This window comes from Lissotriton helveticus, chromosome 4_1, assembly GCF_964261635.1.
Source record: "Lissotriton helveticus chromosome 4_1, aLisHel1.1, whole genome shotgun sequence".
Taxonomy (NCBI): Eukaryota; Metazoa; Chordata; class Amphibia; order Caudata; family Salamandridae; genus Lissotriton; species Lissotriton helveticus.
Genome location: NC_136063.1, coordinates 132,674,251 through 132,688,541, shown reverse-complemented (window position 1 = coordinate 132,688,541; position 14,291 = coordinate 132,674,251). Strand labels below are relative to the sequence as shown.

Sequence of the window (14,291 nt, the reverse complement as noted above, 5' to 3'; positions counted from 1 at the left end):
CGGCGTCGGTGGGGTCAGAGGGTGGGTTCTGGGTGAGGGTGGAGGTCAGCTGGTCTTCTGTGATTTTGCTCCAGCAGCGGCGGGGCAGCTGTTGGGTGCGGTGGTGCGTGGTTGGTTTCTTGAAGGTGAAGTGGATGCATCGGTGGTCAGTCCAGTGGAGTTCGGTCGTGTGGTTGAAGGCGACGTGGGTGCTGGTGGAGAAGACGGGGTCGAGCGTGTGGCCAGCGGCTTGGTTGGGTTCGGTGACGAGTTGTCGGAGGCCGAGGTTGGCGAGGTTGTCGATCAGGGCGGTGGAGTTGGCGGCGTTGTTGTTCTCGAGGTGGAAGTTCAGGTCCCCGAGGAGGATGTAATCCGTGGAGGCGAGTGCCTGGGTGCTGGCGAGGTCGGCAACGGAGTCGCAGAAGAGGGCCCGGGGACCAGGGGATCTGTAGATGAGTGTTCCTCTGAGGGTGGTGTTGGGGTCGGTGTGGATCCGGAAGTGAAGGTGTTCGGCGGAGTTGGGGGAGTCGTCTGCGAGGGTGTGGACCTGGAGGGTGGACTTGTGGACGATGGCTATTCCTCCTCCCATCCCGTTGGTGCGGTCTCTGCGGGATATCTTGTAGCCGTCCGGGATGGCTATGGCGATGTCAGGTACCGATGAGTCATTTCACCAGGTCTTGGTCAGGAAGGCAACGTCTGAGGCGGTGGTGTCTAGCAGGTCCCAGAGCTCGACGCCGTGTTTGTGTGTGGAGGGAGTGTTGAGGAGTATGCAGTGGAGGAGGTTGGGTCCATTCCTTGGGGGTTTGGTGGTTCTGTCGCATGTGAAGTTGCAGGTGAGGCAGGAGAAGGGTCTGTGGGTGCGTTTCGGGGCGGCCTGGAAGTAGTGGTGGTCCCTGCCGATGTTGAGAACGTGGACAGTGTTGGCGTCGTATCGGATTCTGGCGTTGTGCCGAGTGCGGGGACCAGGGGTTCTGGCGCTGGGGGCAGTCTTCGGTGCGCAATCGGCACGCCAGCTGCGCGCGTCCGCTGCGCGTCCTGCCGTGGCCGGCATATAAGGCGGGGAAGGAGGGAGGAGCAGCTGGGAGGCGGGAGCCGGGCGGCGAGGGGGCGTGGCCACGGGGTCAGGGGCGGGAAGAGAGTGGCACAGAAGCAAAGAATGGGGGGTGGGGGGAACAATACTGGGCTACAGTGGCAGAAAATGCAAGCAATGGAGACAGAAATAACAATGCACAAGAGTGGAGAAACAAAAACAAAACTGAAGGCAAACCAAAGCGGCACAAAGGTCCTGGGGCACTGAAGACTTGAACACGCAGAGAACGGCAGCAGCGGGGCGATCACACACAGGTGGTGCTGCTCGGCAGTAGGGGGTGCGACCTGGCCTGCAAGCAGGGTCAGGGGTCACCGAGGGCAAGACTCTCACGAACACAGCTGGCTCTATCAAGGGGGCCCTAAAAGACTGGGCTCTGGGCCAGAGCCCTTGCCTTAAAACGTCTCTGGTTTGTTTTATGCAGTAGCGTAGCAAAAATGTTATGGCTCCTGATGCAAGCAAGAATGCTCTCCCTTTGACAGCTGTTGGGGTAATTGAATAAATACAGCCATAATTAGGGTAAAATTGGCTTCTGAGAGCTTTGGCCCCCGTGCACTGAGATGTCGCTCTAGAGTTATGAATGCAAAGCGCAATGTTTATATCAGAGGTGGGGGGGTGCTGTTCCGTCTACTGACCTGATGGATTCAACATACGCGAGTGAATAGATTCACCGTAGACAGTAATATGTTTGTAAGCTGCGTGGATGGAGCTGAGCCCATGCCCATTCAACACAGCCAAGGCACTAAATTAATTATTTCCAAGTCGTGCAATTAACATCTTGCAATGCTTATTCTTGCCTCAACGAGCAGTTGTTGCCCAAAATGGCAATCCCACCGCTGGCGGTGGCGTTCGACTCCTTGAAAGGTTCTACTCATTGCCCCGGCCATGTGATAAATGTGACATCTTTCTTAGATGCTGCTGAAGGTTGAACCCAATACGGGACGATAAATAATCAGGTGGGGGCAAGCCCCCTTTGTTATGATGTGGCATTTATTTTATTTATTTATGGCCAATGATGCCCTCTTAGCCTATTGTCAGCGCCTACGAGTCTACAAGACTACACACACATTAACAATAAGTGCATACACTAACAAACATCCCTTGCTGGGTTTTTAGAAAATGACAGACGCCAGCCAACTTGTTTAGATTTTGCAATGGTTCCTCGAGGGCTTTTAGTGCACCAATCTGTTTCTATTGATGTATTTATTCATTTCTATTTTCTCTTGAAGGGGCCTATTGACCATTGCTTCTGAAGTGTGCCCCTTGCATGAATGGTGCTTCTCGCAGGAGCCGTGCTAGGATTACGTAGCTGTGGCGCTATGCCAGATATTGCTGTGCTGTCTCTCTCTTAAGGGGACTAACGTCTTGTTAGTGCATGTAGTTCACTCTGTAAGGTCAGTGCCTTATTCCTGAAGCTCGTGAAACGATGGTTATGTCCTTGTAACTTAACTGACCCAAAAGTGTCCATAAATGCGCACAACATTTTTCCTTTTCAGCTCTATGTGTTCAGTATCCCTCCTATGGACTACTCGAAGTGTAAAACACACGCTGATCAAGATCACGGTGTTGTTTACAGTGAGGGTGACACGACCACTCTCCTCTGTAATGTTTGCATTGTAGTTGTTTTTACGCACACACGCATTCCTACATCCGCAGGCCAGGCGTGGCCTGCAGGGAGTCAATAAATGGAAGGACGACCGCTCGAGGCATCACTTCCGGCTAGCATCTACGCCTGGGATGAGTTACTTGTCCTGCTGCTGCCGAGCGATCTGCCCCCACGCTATCCACCCTAGCGGTAGCCGGGCCTGCAGTCACCCACGGTCTTGCCCACTTAACACTGGTGAGGAGCGGAGGGGGCCCAACCCTCGCCCGTGCCTTACCGTGGCCACCGGAGCGCTCTGCTCCCTTGCGCGGCTCCACCCCGCCTCACCGTGCTACCAGTGCCTCCTCGTGGTGTGGCCTGCTACCCCTGCCTGGAGCTAATTGAGTATCTGCTGTGGACCTGCCTGCCACCTCCCGCCACCCAGACCTCACCTGCATTGCCTCCACTGCTCTCCCGGTGCAGCCTGCCTCCTCCCCGCACACGCTGCCTGGCCGGTGTGCGACGCTGAACCATTTCCCACCGTTCTTGCGTGCGCGGAGAAAGAAGAGGGTGCCGAACCTCACGCATCTCGCGTGAGATTCAGAATTTGTGCCCGAGGAGCTCCAGAAGCGCACAAGACAGCCTGCGGATGCCGGGCATGCTGCTGGAGGCGCGCACCCGCCCTGCTCAGCAGACAACACCGGCCAGCCGACACTGGAGTGGCCTAGCGGTTCCACAGACGGCGCAAGAGTAGCCGCAGAGGCCCTGCTCACCGGCGAAGAGGACAAGGAGAGCGAGAAAAAGGAGAGGACGTACCGCGACGGCAAGAACCAGACAGTAAGGAGTGGGGGCGCAAGAAACGGTCATCTAATCCCCCCAATGGGCGCACACCGACGCCACCTCCCGCACCACTTCGGCGGCCCAGAGAGACAGCACAACAGCCAGAGGCCCTACCTCAGCTGGCAGCCATGGTAGACAACGAGGAGGCCACAACAGTTCACATTCCCTTTCAACACGCCGCATCTGGGGTCCTACCACCCTTCAGCGAGCTAGAAAACCCCGCGGCAGCAGCCCCCAGATGGAAGATCTGGATAGAACGGCTAGATAATTACTTCAGCGCGACTCGAGAAACAGACACGACAGTCAAGAGGTCCCTCCTCCTCCATTATGCCGGAGACGAAATATTCAAGTTATTTAAACACCTCCCCAACACCGGGACGGCTGATGACTACGTTGGCACTGTCAATGCGCTCAACAACCACTTCGACCCGCAACTGAACCCAGATTTCGAGGTGTTCAAATTAGGTCAAGCACGCCAGAGCGAAAGCCGATGCCATGGACATGTTCTATGCCCGCGTCCGAGAGCTCGCCAGCACATGCACCGACATCAACCAGCAACAAGACATACGGAGGCAGCTCATCCAAGGGTGTCGCGACAAGACGCTACGCGGACTCATACTCAGGAAACTCGGCATCCCTCTAGAAGACATCCTGATACTCGCGAGGTCACGCGACCTATCGGATGCTCGAGCCACTGCCATGGATCAGGCGCTGACCAAGCCCCAAGGAAAAACGGAAACCATCAAAACAGAACGGGCCGAAGCGGTGAGGCCGAAACAAAGGAGCGACCAGTTTCGAAAGCCCAGAACAGAAGCACCCCAGACCAAGTGCGGATACTGCGGCCATGAACCTCATGCTGCTAAAGACTGCCTGGCTCAGGGCAAGACATGCACAAACTGTCGTATCCCGAACCATTTTGCGGCAGTATGCCGGCGGCGCAACAGCACCAGGAACTTCCGAGGACAGAGACCACCGGCCAGAGCCGTCCGACAGCTAGCGATCACAGATGAGGAGACACCAAGCGAAACGCCGAAGAAACCGGTTAGGTACTTGCTAACCGTAGAAGGCCCCTCAGATGATGACGACGCGGAGGCCTACGTGGTATCGTTTGCCAAAGAACTCAAACAACGACGAAGACCTCAACCAACCTGTGTCGTCCAGGTAGCAGGAACGGATGTGCAAGCCGTCATTGACACGGGGGCCACAGTCAACGTCATGGGCCTCCAGCAGTACCGAAGGCTACGCCCTCGCCCGCCAGTGGTCCCGTCCAAGACCAGAATATTCGCCTACGGGTCAGACACGCCGCTGCCGCTAAAAGGGAAAATGGTGGTGCCCATCAAGGCGGACGACCAGGAAGTGACTGCCACTGTCCACATCATCGACAGGGAAGCCAACACTCTCCTGAGTAGCCACACGGCCGAAGACCTGAAACTGATTGCATTCGCCAGACGAATCAGAACGCACCAAGTCGACTTGGCTGTTCCAAGGCCTAGGCTGCATCAAGTGCGACCCTGTCAATCTGCACATAGACAAAACGGTCACCCCCGTCACCCTGCGGCATCAACGAGTCCCTTTCCACCTCCGGCCGCTGGCCGAACAGGAACTAGAGAAGCTAGAGAAGCAAGGGGTCATCGAGAAAGAGTCCGGACCTACCCCGTGGGTGTCACCGATGGTCATCGCTGAGAAGCCCGAACAACCCGGAGCTATCTGCCTCTGCATAGACATGCGGCTGCCCAACTGGGCGATAAAGAGAGAAAGCCATATTACGCCCACGATGGACGATATCATTGCCGACGTCAACGGGTCCAAATGGTTCTCCAAGATCGACCTGGCGGAAGAGAGCCTTCTCATCACGACGTTCAGCAGCCACCTGGGCCTCCGGAGATATAGGAGACTAAATTTCGGCATATCCTCCGCGGCAGAAGTGTTCCAGAACACCATCAGGGAGCTACTCTCGGGATTACCAGGGGTGCTCAATGTGAGCGATGATATACTGATCCATTCTGCCACCGCCGCAGATCACCACAAACTTCTCGGCGAGACCCTGAAGCGTCTAAGTGCATACGGAGCGACCCTTCATCGGGAGAAATGCCAATTCTTTCAGCCCTCGCTGGAATTCTTCGGGTATGTGTTCAACCAGGAAGGCATCCAAATCGACCCAAGGAAATCCCAGGCCATCAACAACGCCCCGGCGCCGCCGACGGAGGTGAGGAGCTTCCTGGGTATGGCCACCTACTGCGGGCGATTCATACCCGGCCTCGCGACCAGGAGCGAGCCGCTCCGAGCCCTCACCAAGACGGATGCCAGCTGGCAATGGGGCCCGACCGAAGAAGAAGCGTTCCGAGGCATAAAAGACGCCCTCCTGGAGAAGGCCACCCTTGCATACTTCGATCCAGCCAAACCGACGGAAGTACTGGTGGACGCGAGCCCGGTAGGACTTGGAGCAGTGCTCACCCAAGAGCAGACGCCCGGCCAGTGGGCCGCACTAGCCTTCGCCAGCAAGGCCCTCACCCCGACCGAAGCCAGATACGCCCAGATAGAACGGGAGGCGCTCGCCATAAAGTGGGCCTGCAAGCACTTTCACCTCTATCTCCGCGGACAACCCTTCACCATGGTGACTGACCACCAGCTGCTGGTACCTCTCTTCAAGGGGACAGCTCCCCATCACCCACCAAGGTTCGAGCGGTGGGCGGTCCAGCTGCAACCCTATGAGATGAAGGTCACGTACCGCCCTGGATCCAAGAACCCCGCTGACTTCCTGTCCAGACACCCAGCTCCAGTAGTTCAACCTGAGGGAGACGACGACTGCAAAGAGTTCGCACACTGGGTGGCCCTCACATCGTGCCCCCAACGCATGTCCCTGGAGGAAGTAAAGTAGGCCGCCGCCACCGACGCCGGGTACCGCAAGACCACCCAAGCGGTACAAGGGGGTTCCTGGACCGACTACCTGCAGCAAGCAAGCGGGTGGGCACCTGGCGAGAGGGAACTGCTCACCAAGATGTGGCGAGTCCGCCTCGAGCTAAGCGCCACCGAGGAAGGCATCCTCATGAGAGAGCACCGGCTGGTGATCCCGCAAAGCCTCAAGCAACGAGCAGTCCAACTGGCTCCTGGAGGGCATCAAGGTGTCGTCAACATGAAGTCGCGCATGAGGGAAAAGGTATGGTTCCCGGAGTTGAAAGAAATGGTGGAGGAATGGGTCAAGCAATGGCTGCCATGCCAGATGACGGGTGGTCCAGAGAAGCCACTACCCATCATCACTGAAGAAGCCTGCACCGCTCCGCGGTCAAAAATCAGCATGGATTTCGGCAGCTTCCCAGGGGGTCGGCATACCCTGGTCCTCGTTGACGCCTACTCGAAGTACCCCATAGTGGAGCCTCTGGCGTCAACAGCCTTCAGCCACGTACGTCCCGTCCTCGAGAAAACGTTCGCAATGTTCGGGTTCCCGCAGGAGGTCCGCAGCGACAATGGACCCCCATTCCAAGGGGCTGAGTCCGCAACGTTCCTTCAGCAACGAGGGATCGCCCATCGACGCATCACCCCCCAATGGCCCCAGGCCAACGGGGATGTCGAGAGATTCATGCGAACCTTAAACAAGGTGTTCCGAATCTCCACCGTCGAACAAGCGGATCCTGAGCACTGACTATATGAGTTCATGAGGGAATACCGGAGCACCCCGCACTGCACTGCCCCTGGGCCCTGATGTTGCATGGACCAAGGCGGGACCTCCTCCCTGCCACGCCGGGGTGGACGCCCCTTCCCCTCGATGCCGAGGGGACCCAAGAATGGCGAAGGAGGCAGAATCAAGAGGTCAGCCGGCGCCGGCGGGCCACCCCTCGGAGACTTATGCCCGGAGCGACAGTCATCCTACGGAACCGACGTCAAGGAGGAAAATTCCTGACCAGGTACGAACCAGGGGCCTGGACCGTCACTGCAACCCGTGGCTCAATGATAACCGCTCGCAGAGGAGTGGAGGAGGTGTCCCGGAACGCATCGTGGTTTAAAGAAGTCTCGCCAGACCACTGCTCGGAGACCATTGTCCCACGACCGATGCCGCAACCCGGGGACCCAGTCGAAGAGGATACCGGAGCGCCGACCCTCAGCCCATCCAGGGAAACCCCGGACCCCTCTCCGTCTCCATCTGGAGAGGCTGACCCGGGGAGCCCGGGTCCATCCACCCAAGATGGGCGCACTGGCTCACAGCGATATCATCTGAGGCCAAACCCTCGTCCGAGCCAGAGATTGAGAGACTTTGTCTGCGAGTGAGACCCATACGCCAGGAGGCGCTCCTGAGGTCCGGACTGAAAAGCCATTCAAAAGAACTAAGTTGGATAGAGATGTAATGTTTGCATTGTAGTTGTTTTTACGCACGCACGCATTCCTACATCCGCAGGCCAGGCGTGGCCTGCGGGGAGTCAATAAATGGAAGGACGACCGCTCGAGGTGTCACTTCCGGCTAGCATCTACGCCTGGGCTGAGTTACTTGTCCTGCTGCTGCCGAGCGATCTGCCCCCGCGCTATCCACCCTAGCGGTAGCCGGGCCTGCAGTCACCCACGGTCTTGCCCACTTAACATCCTCCATGCCGATTCATCAACTAACTCGGGTTCAATCAATGGTAGAGTTCCTTTACAGTGATTCCAGCTATGACAGGATGTGCGTTGAGTGTTCATTTCATTGAGAAACACATGTGCCCTAACACCCATACCGTCGATGCTCCGGAAGTGCCAGGCCTCAGCTCTCTCATATTAATGGTCCCAGACCTTCTTTCCCTGCCTCAATGAACTCACTGACGCCCATCTTACATGGGGGAGGCAAGGGCTTAACTTTCCTTCACCTAACCTTTACATATGTACAATCTATCTTTTACATCCAAACAGAGGGGTCCCGGGAGGGTCGTACCCATGATATTGCTTGTGTTCTTTCGTAACTCTTTGCGCTATTTCATTTGTCTTTGGTCACGGTTCCCTAGGCAGCGGGTATGGTGCTTAGGCCTCACTCGTGCCCATTCTATACCTGCACCACAGGTGGTCGTGGCATACAGGAGGAGGCCGCATCCAGCAAACCATCAGTGTTGGACTGAATACCCCCTGTATGTGTTACAACAGCAACCGGAGGTAAGAGACACCATCCTCCATTATGTACCAACCCTTTCTCCTCAAATCTCCCATTGCACATAGATTTCTGAAAGGGCTGGCTCGCCTTTATCCATCTACGCCCTATGTTATTCCGCAGTAAGACCTTAATTTGGTCACCACCTATCTGATGTGCGCTCCCTTTGAGCCTTTACACAATAGTCCCCTCTGGCTGTTGACCATCAAAACAGCCTTCTTGGTGGCGATTACATCGGCCCAGAGGGTGAGTGAACTGCAGGCATTATCTTGCTCTCCTCCTTATCTTATGTCCTTTCCAGACAAAGTGGTGCTTTGCACCCTGGTATCCTTTTTACTGAAAGTTGTGGCCCTTTTCCATCTGGGTCTGTCCATCAAGTTGCCCACCTTCTTTTCTCCCCGCATCCCTCTAAGTAAGAGGAGCACCTCTACCGACTGGACCCAAAAATAGTGTTGTCGTTCTAACTTGATCTCACTAAAGAGTTCCAGGTGGACAACCAACTCTTTCTTGGGAATGTGGGAGCAAAGAAGGGAAGAGCAGTGCAGAAAAGGACCATCTCTTTCTGGGTTATTCTCTGCATTAAGATCTGCTATGCCCTTGCAAAGAAGCAGTCCCTGAAGGAATAAGAGTCCATTTCACCAGGGGAAAGGCAGCGACTACGGCCTTGGCTCGGGGTATCCCAGTGCAAGACATCTGTCAGGCAGCAATGTGGGCATCTTATCAGATGTTTGCAAAATGCTACTGCCTGGTCGGTCAGGTCCGCAGGGACGGGCACTTTGCTTGCTCGGTCCTGAAGGAGTTCCTAGTAAAGGATAATGGTCCGTAGCCCACATCGGGATGGTATGGCTTTGGTATCTAATTCAAAGGTATGGAATCTGCAGCTAGAAGTCTCTATCAGATGAACAAGTTACTTACCTGCAGTAACGCATTATCTGGTAGAGACTATCTAGCTGCAGATTCCTGACTGTCCAACTCATGCCTCACAGCTTTGCCGACTAATATTGTAGGGCTAGGATTACTCTCCTTTTCAGGGCCCTGGTTTTGCACACGACTACATCAGTTACTTCGTAGTTTTGCGCTTCTGGCTTGGAAAAACAACAATTACTCACGTCAGTGTGCATGGGTGGCAACTATATAGGCACCGCAATGACATAACCAACGCCATTGATTTCACATGGAGACTAAATGAGCCACCCTGTCGCTGCTCGGAAGATGTATTGCTCAGCAAATATTTACGGATCAAACCTGATGCCAGGGAAATTCATAGGTAAGGAATCTGCAGCAAGATAGAGTCTGAAACGGATAATGAGTTACCAAAGATAAGTAACTTGTTCATTATCTTCCCTAGCCTCACAAATGATCCTTACAATCTTTTAAAGTGCTTGCTTAGCAAAACAGGAGCAGCATATTCCTAAACCAGCTGACAGGTAGTTTTAATGCAGGATGTGAGGTCCAGAATCAGATATTCTTCTGCTTAATTATCCACTGCTTCAAGCAATGCTGCACACTGGCCAAAAAGGATCCTCTTGAGGGCCTTATAGCTTATAGCACCTGAAAACAGCAAGGCCCCTTTCTCTTAAAAAATTATTCCCCAGCCCTCCAGCCCAGGAGCATCTGAAAACAGCAAGGCCCCTTTCTATTACAAAATTATTCCTCAGTCCTCCAGCGCAGGAGCACCTAAAAAACAGTGAGGCCCCTTTCTCTTAAAAAATTATTCCCCAGCCCCCCAGCACAGGAGCACTTGAAAACAGCAAGGCCCCTTTCTCTTAATGAATTATTCCCCAGCCCTCCAGCCCAGGAGCATCTGAAAAGAGCAGGCCCCTTTCTCTTAAAAAATGATTCCCTAGCCCTCCAGGAAGAAGCACCTGAAAACAGCAAGGCCCCAGCTATTTGTAAATTACTCAGCCCTCCCCAGCCCTTCACTGCCTCAGGGCAATGGCTTGTCAGGAGAGGGGCTAAAGCAAATACATAGCTTCTGGCCCATCCATGGGGCTGGGGGGGCGGGCTAAGGTGAAGTTGGTGCAGTTCCCCACATCACCTGGACCCCATAGTTAGACCCATTCTTTCTCCCCACTATGCCCTGAATGAAGGGCTGTGGGCGAGGTGTTAAAACAAACACTGTTTCTGGGCTGCTGTGGGGCCCAGGGGGGCAGGTGAAATTGGCTCATAGGCCTGAACAATACCTTGCCCCCTGGGAGGCTGAATCTTGCACACAATCACCCTTCCCCAGCCCACCATAAGCGATTGCTTGGCAGGGCAGGGGGTCAAGGAAAGGCCACAGCTTATCATCACTGAACTGGCCCAGTTCTAACTAAATGATCTCCCTGTGGGTTTGGTCTCTCATATTCAGAGGGGAGCTTACAACTACAGCTGTAGGCTAACTAGATGTTCTCCCCCTTCGGTTTGGTCTCCCCCTACGGGCCTTATGGGAAGGGGGAGATCATCCCGATGGGGATATTAAAACGACGGAACACCGGAAGCTGCTTTCCTCTCCCTGTCAGTGCTCTCTGTGGACTGTAAAGGGGGAAAAACCGGCCCTCAGAGAGCACTGAGACAGCAGCCCTTCGGCCTATGCCCGTGTACCCGCAGTGCCAATCCGCCCCTGCTGCGATGGCACTTTTATGCTGCTCTGTGTTGTCATGTCCGGTGGTGGGTTGAAGTTGCAACCATGGCCAATGGCTTCACCTGTAGCTATTACATCAGTCTCTGGATCCAGTTTAGTGCGTAGAGAGATTCACAAGGTGAGTAATCAAAAAGGAACAAATTTGCAGTTAGAGTATTGACCGTAATTAGCCTTACCGGAAGTAAGTAATGCATTGTTTGTTGCTTTAAATCCATTGATTTCAAGGCCATGGGAGTTTATTGTTCAGGCTTCTGACAGCCTTCTGGCCATGGACTAGGATTTGTGTTGCATTTAAGAAAATGCTTGCAGTGGGATGTATTTCTTTTTGTAATATGAAGTATCACTTTTAAACGTTTTATTTACTCTCGACAGGTTCTGCCAAGAAAACTGGCCATCATTCGAAATCAGGTAAGTACACTGGCCTGTTTAAATAATGGTTCCGGTCCCCTACAGTAAAATATGTGCAGTCTTGATTTATGGAAATTATGTATATTCTTAATTTCCACGTGTCTTCTAAAGAAAGGGGTTTGTGGACATGTGTTAGTTCATACATGAGACTGTTGGGGTACAGTACAAAATAAAGCAATACTGGGAGGACACTATTATTCGACAGTGCATACTATTGAAAACTGTTGAACCATGTCCCCTTCTGTTGTAAAGAGTTCCAACTCTAAAGAACACTGTTTGCACTGTTGGAAATGTAATTTGATGAGACATGTTTGGTGCCATTGGGTTGTCTCTGCTATTAATAAAGTGTAGAAACTCTCTGTACATGCGCGAGATACTGGAACATACTGTTAGACCTGACACCCTTGGCGTGGTTTTCCCCCATCTTTTTGCCTCTGTCTACTGTATTTTTGATGCTGTGCTGGATTTCGTTTTTGCTGGTTTAGATGCTTTGGACACTCTGCCACTGCTGATCAGTGCCAGAGTGTAAGTGCTCCCTCTGTAAATTGTTATATTGATTGGGTATACCTGATTGGCATATTTGTTTCACCATGTAGTCCCTAGTAAAGTGCACTGTGTGTGCCAGGGCTGGTGATGACAGATGCTACTAGTGGGCCTGCAGCGCAGATTGCGCCACCCACATGGGTAGCCCTAAAATGGTGTCTCAGGCCTGCCAGCGCAGGGCCTGTGTGCAGTCAGTGGACTGCCATGTCCGCCTGGCCAGTGTCCCCACTGGCTGGGCCTAACCCTTCCCTGTCTGTGCACATCAGTCACCCCTATGGAAGGCTCAAGGTACCCCCTGGGCAGGGTGCAGTGTATGGGTAAGGTAGAGCATGTACTAGTGCAGGTCACATGCTCTGGTAGTGAGCAGCAGCCATTTTGTGTGCTCACTGCTGTAAGGTTATCTTGCTCCATAGAATAACATGGGGGAGGCTGGTCCCATTGGAAACCAGCCTATCTTCTCATAGGAACAAGATGGGACATAAGTGATTGATATCCCTGAACTCAGAATTTAATAACACATCTTTTAGGAAGGGTTGTTTTTAAATTCTGTGTTTGAGAATAGTACTTTTAGAAAGTGGCTGTTCTCTTGTCTAACCTTTCTGTGTGCCTGGGCCTGTTTGTGGATTGACTGTCTGGCCTGAGTGTGACAGGGGCTGCAGAGCCCCCAGGAGGTTGTCTGAGTCAGCCCGTGGATGAAAGGCAGCATCTGCTGCCAGGGAAGTGGGAGGAGATCACACCTGATAGTGACAGGGCTGTGCCTGCCTGACCACAATGCTGGCTCCACCCCCCTCCTGGGCGACTGTCACCTCTGTCCCTGATACAGAGAGGAAGAAGGAAGCCAGGAAACCCCCGGTGCCTCAGCAACACCCAGAACTGATTTAGACCGGGCTCAGGGCCCACTTGCACAAAGACTTCAAAGGACTTCAAAGACTTTTTGGGGTATAAAAGAAGGACCCCTGACAACAGAAAAGTTAGATTCTACAATCAAGAGGAACCTCTGCCAGAAGAAAGACTGCTGAAGGAACTGAAGGAAGATTGCCTTGCTGTGTGCTCTAAGGGCTGACCTATCCTGCTATCCAACTGAAGGAGAGAAGAAGAAGGGCTTTGCTGTGTGCTGTGCCCCTACCTGCTTGAACTACCAAGACTTTGCTGTGTGCTGTGTCGCTGCAAGAATCTCCAAGGGCCTGAGAAGAGCTGGCCTCCTGTCCTGGAACCCAGGGTTAAAGGTTCCCAAGCATTTCCAAATTGCTGTGAAGATCGCGCTGTGTTTTACTCTCAGCGTGTGTTTTTAACTGCTGGCCGGGGGAGACGATCGATGTGCTCATCGGCACATATTTAAGGCTGACTGGGGATCGTGGTATCTCCCTGCGGCAAGAATCACCTCCAGCGAACTGGTGGCCTTTGTGGGCGGTCTAGTCATGACCTGTGGCACTAAAGCGCTTGCCGCATTTTCATCGCCGCTGCCCGGGGCCAGCAATACCCAGAGAAGTTTGCCGTTCCTTGCCGGAACAAGATTAAGTGCAACATATTCCTTGAAAAGTAATTAGTGTGTACTATGTTATTCTTACTGCTGCAACTAAGATAAAGTTATATTTTTATATATACTCACCTGTGTGGTCCGAGTTTGTGGTGGATGGGGGGTCATTGTTTGTGTTAAGTGCAACTATTTTACACATTGCCTCAGAGATAAGCCTGTCTGCTCGTGCCAAGCTACCTAGAGGGTGAGCAGGGGTTATCTACTTTGTGTAATTCTTCACCCTGACTAGAAGCAAGGGTCCCTACTTGGTCTAAGGTACTTACCTCTGCCAATTAGAGACCCCCAGATCTAACACATACCTTTCCCAAAAATATATTTTCCAATTTCCATTTGTCTAACACACCAGTTAGGGAAGAGCTTACAAAATAAAGCAGAAATGGAGTCCCAGTCCTAGGATTTTGCTCTCTGCAGCACACATATGTTTTGCACTCCATGACTACAAAGTGAAGCTTGTAAGGTGTGAGCTGGTCTGCTCTGCTCTGCTTGCTGCAGTTTTTATACAGGAACATTTTGACTCGTTTCTGTTGTCTTTCATTTTTGGTAGTTATCTTGCTTGTTCCCGCTGGAGCTTAACACTTCTTTACG

At 53.2% G+C, this 14,291-nt stretch overlaps 1 protein-coding gene across 1 annotated transcript in view; it reads left to right on the top strand.

Annotated features, from left to right (window-relative positions):
- LOC144827959 (uncharacterized) overlaps window positions 1-14,291 on the top strand; it is a 1,280,260-nt gene that overhangs the window by 1,169,118 nt on the left and 96,851 nt on the right. Inside the window, exon 15 of the mRNA XM_078686117.1 lies at window positions 11,591-11,626. Within this exon, the coding sequence (XP_078542243.1) occupies window positions 11,591-11,626 (36 nt within the window). The remainder of the gene's footprint in view (window positions 1-11,590; window positions 11,627-14,291) is intronic.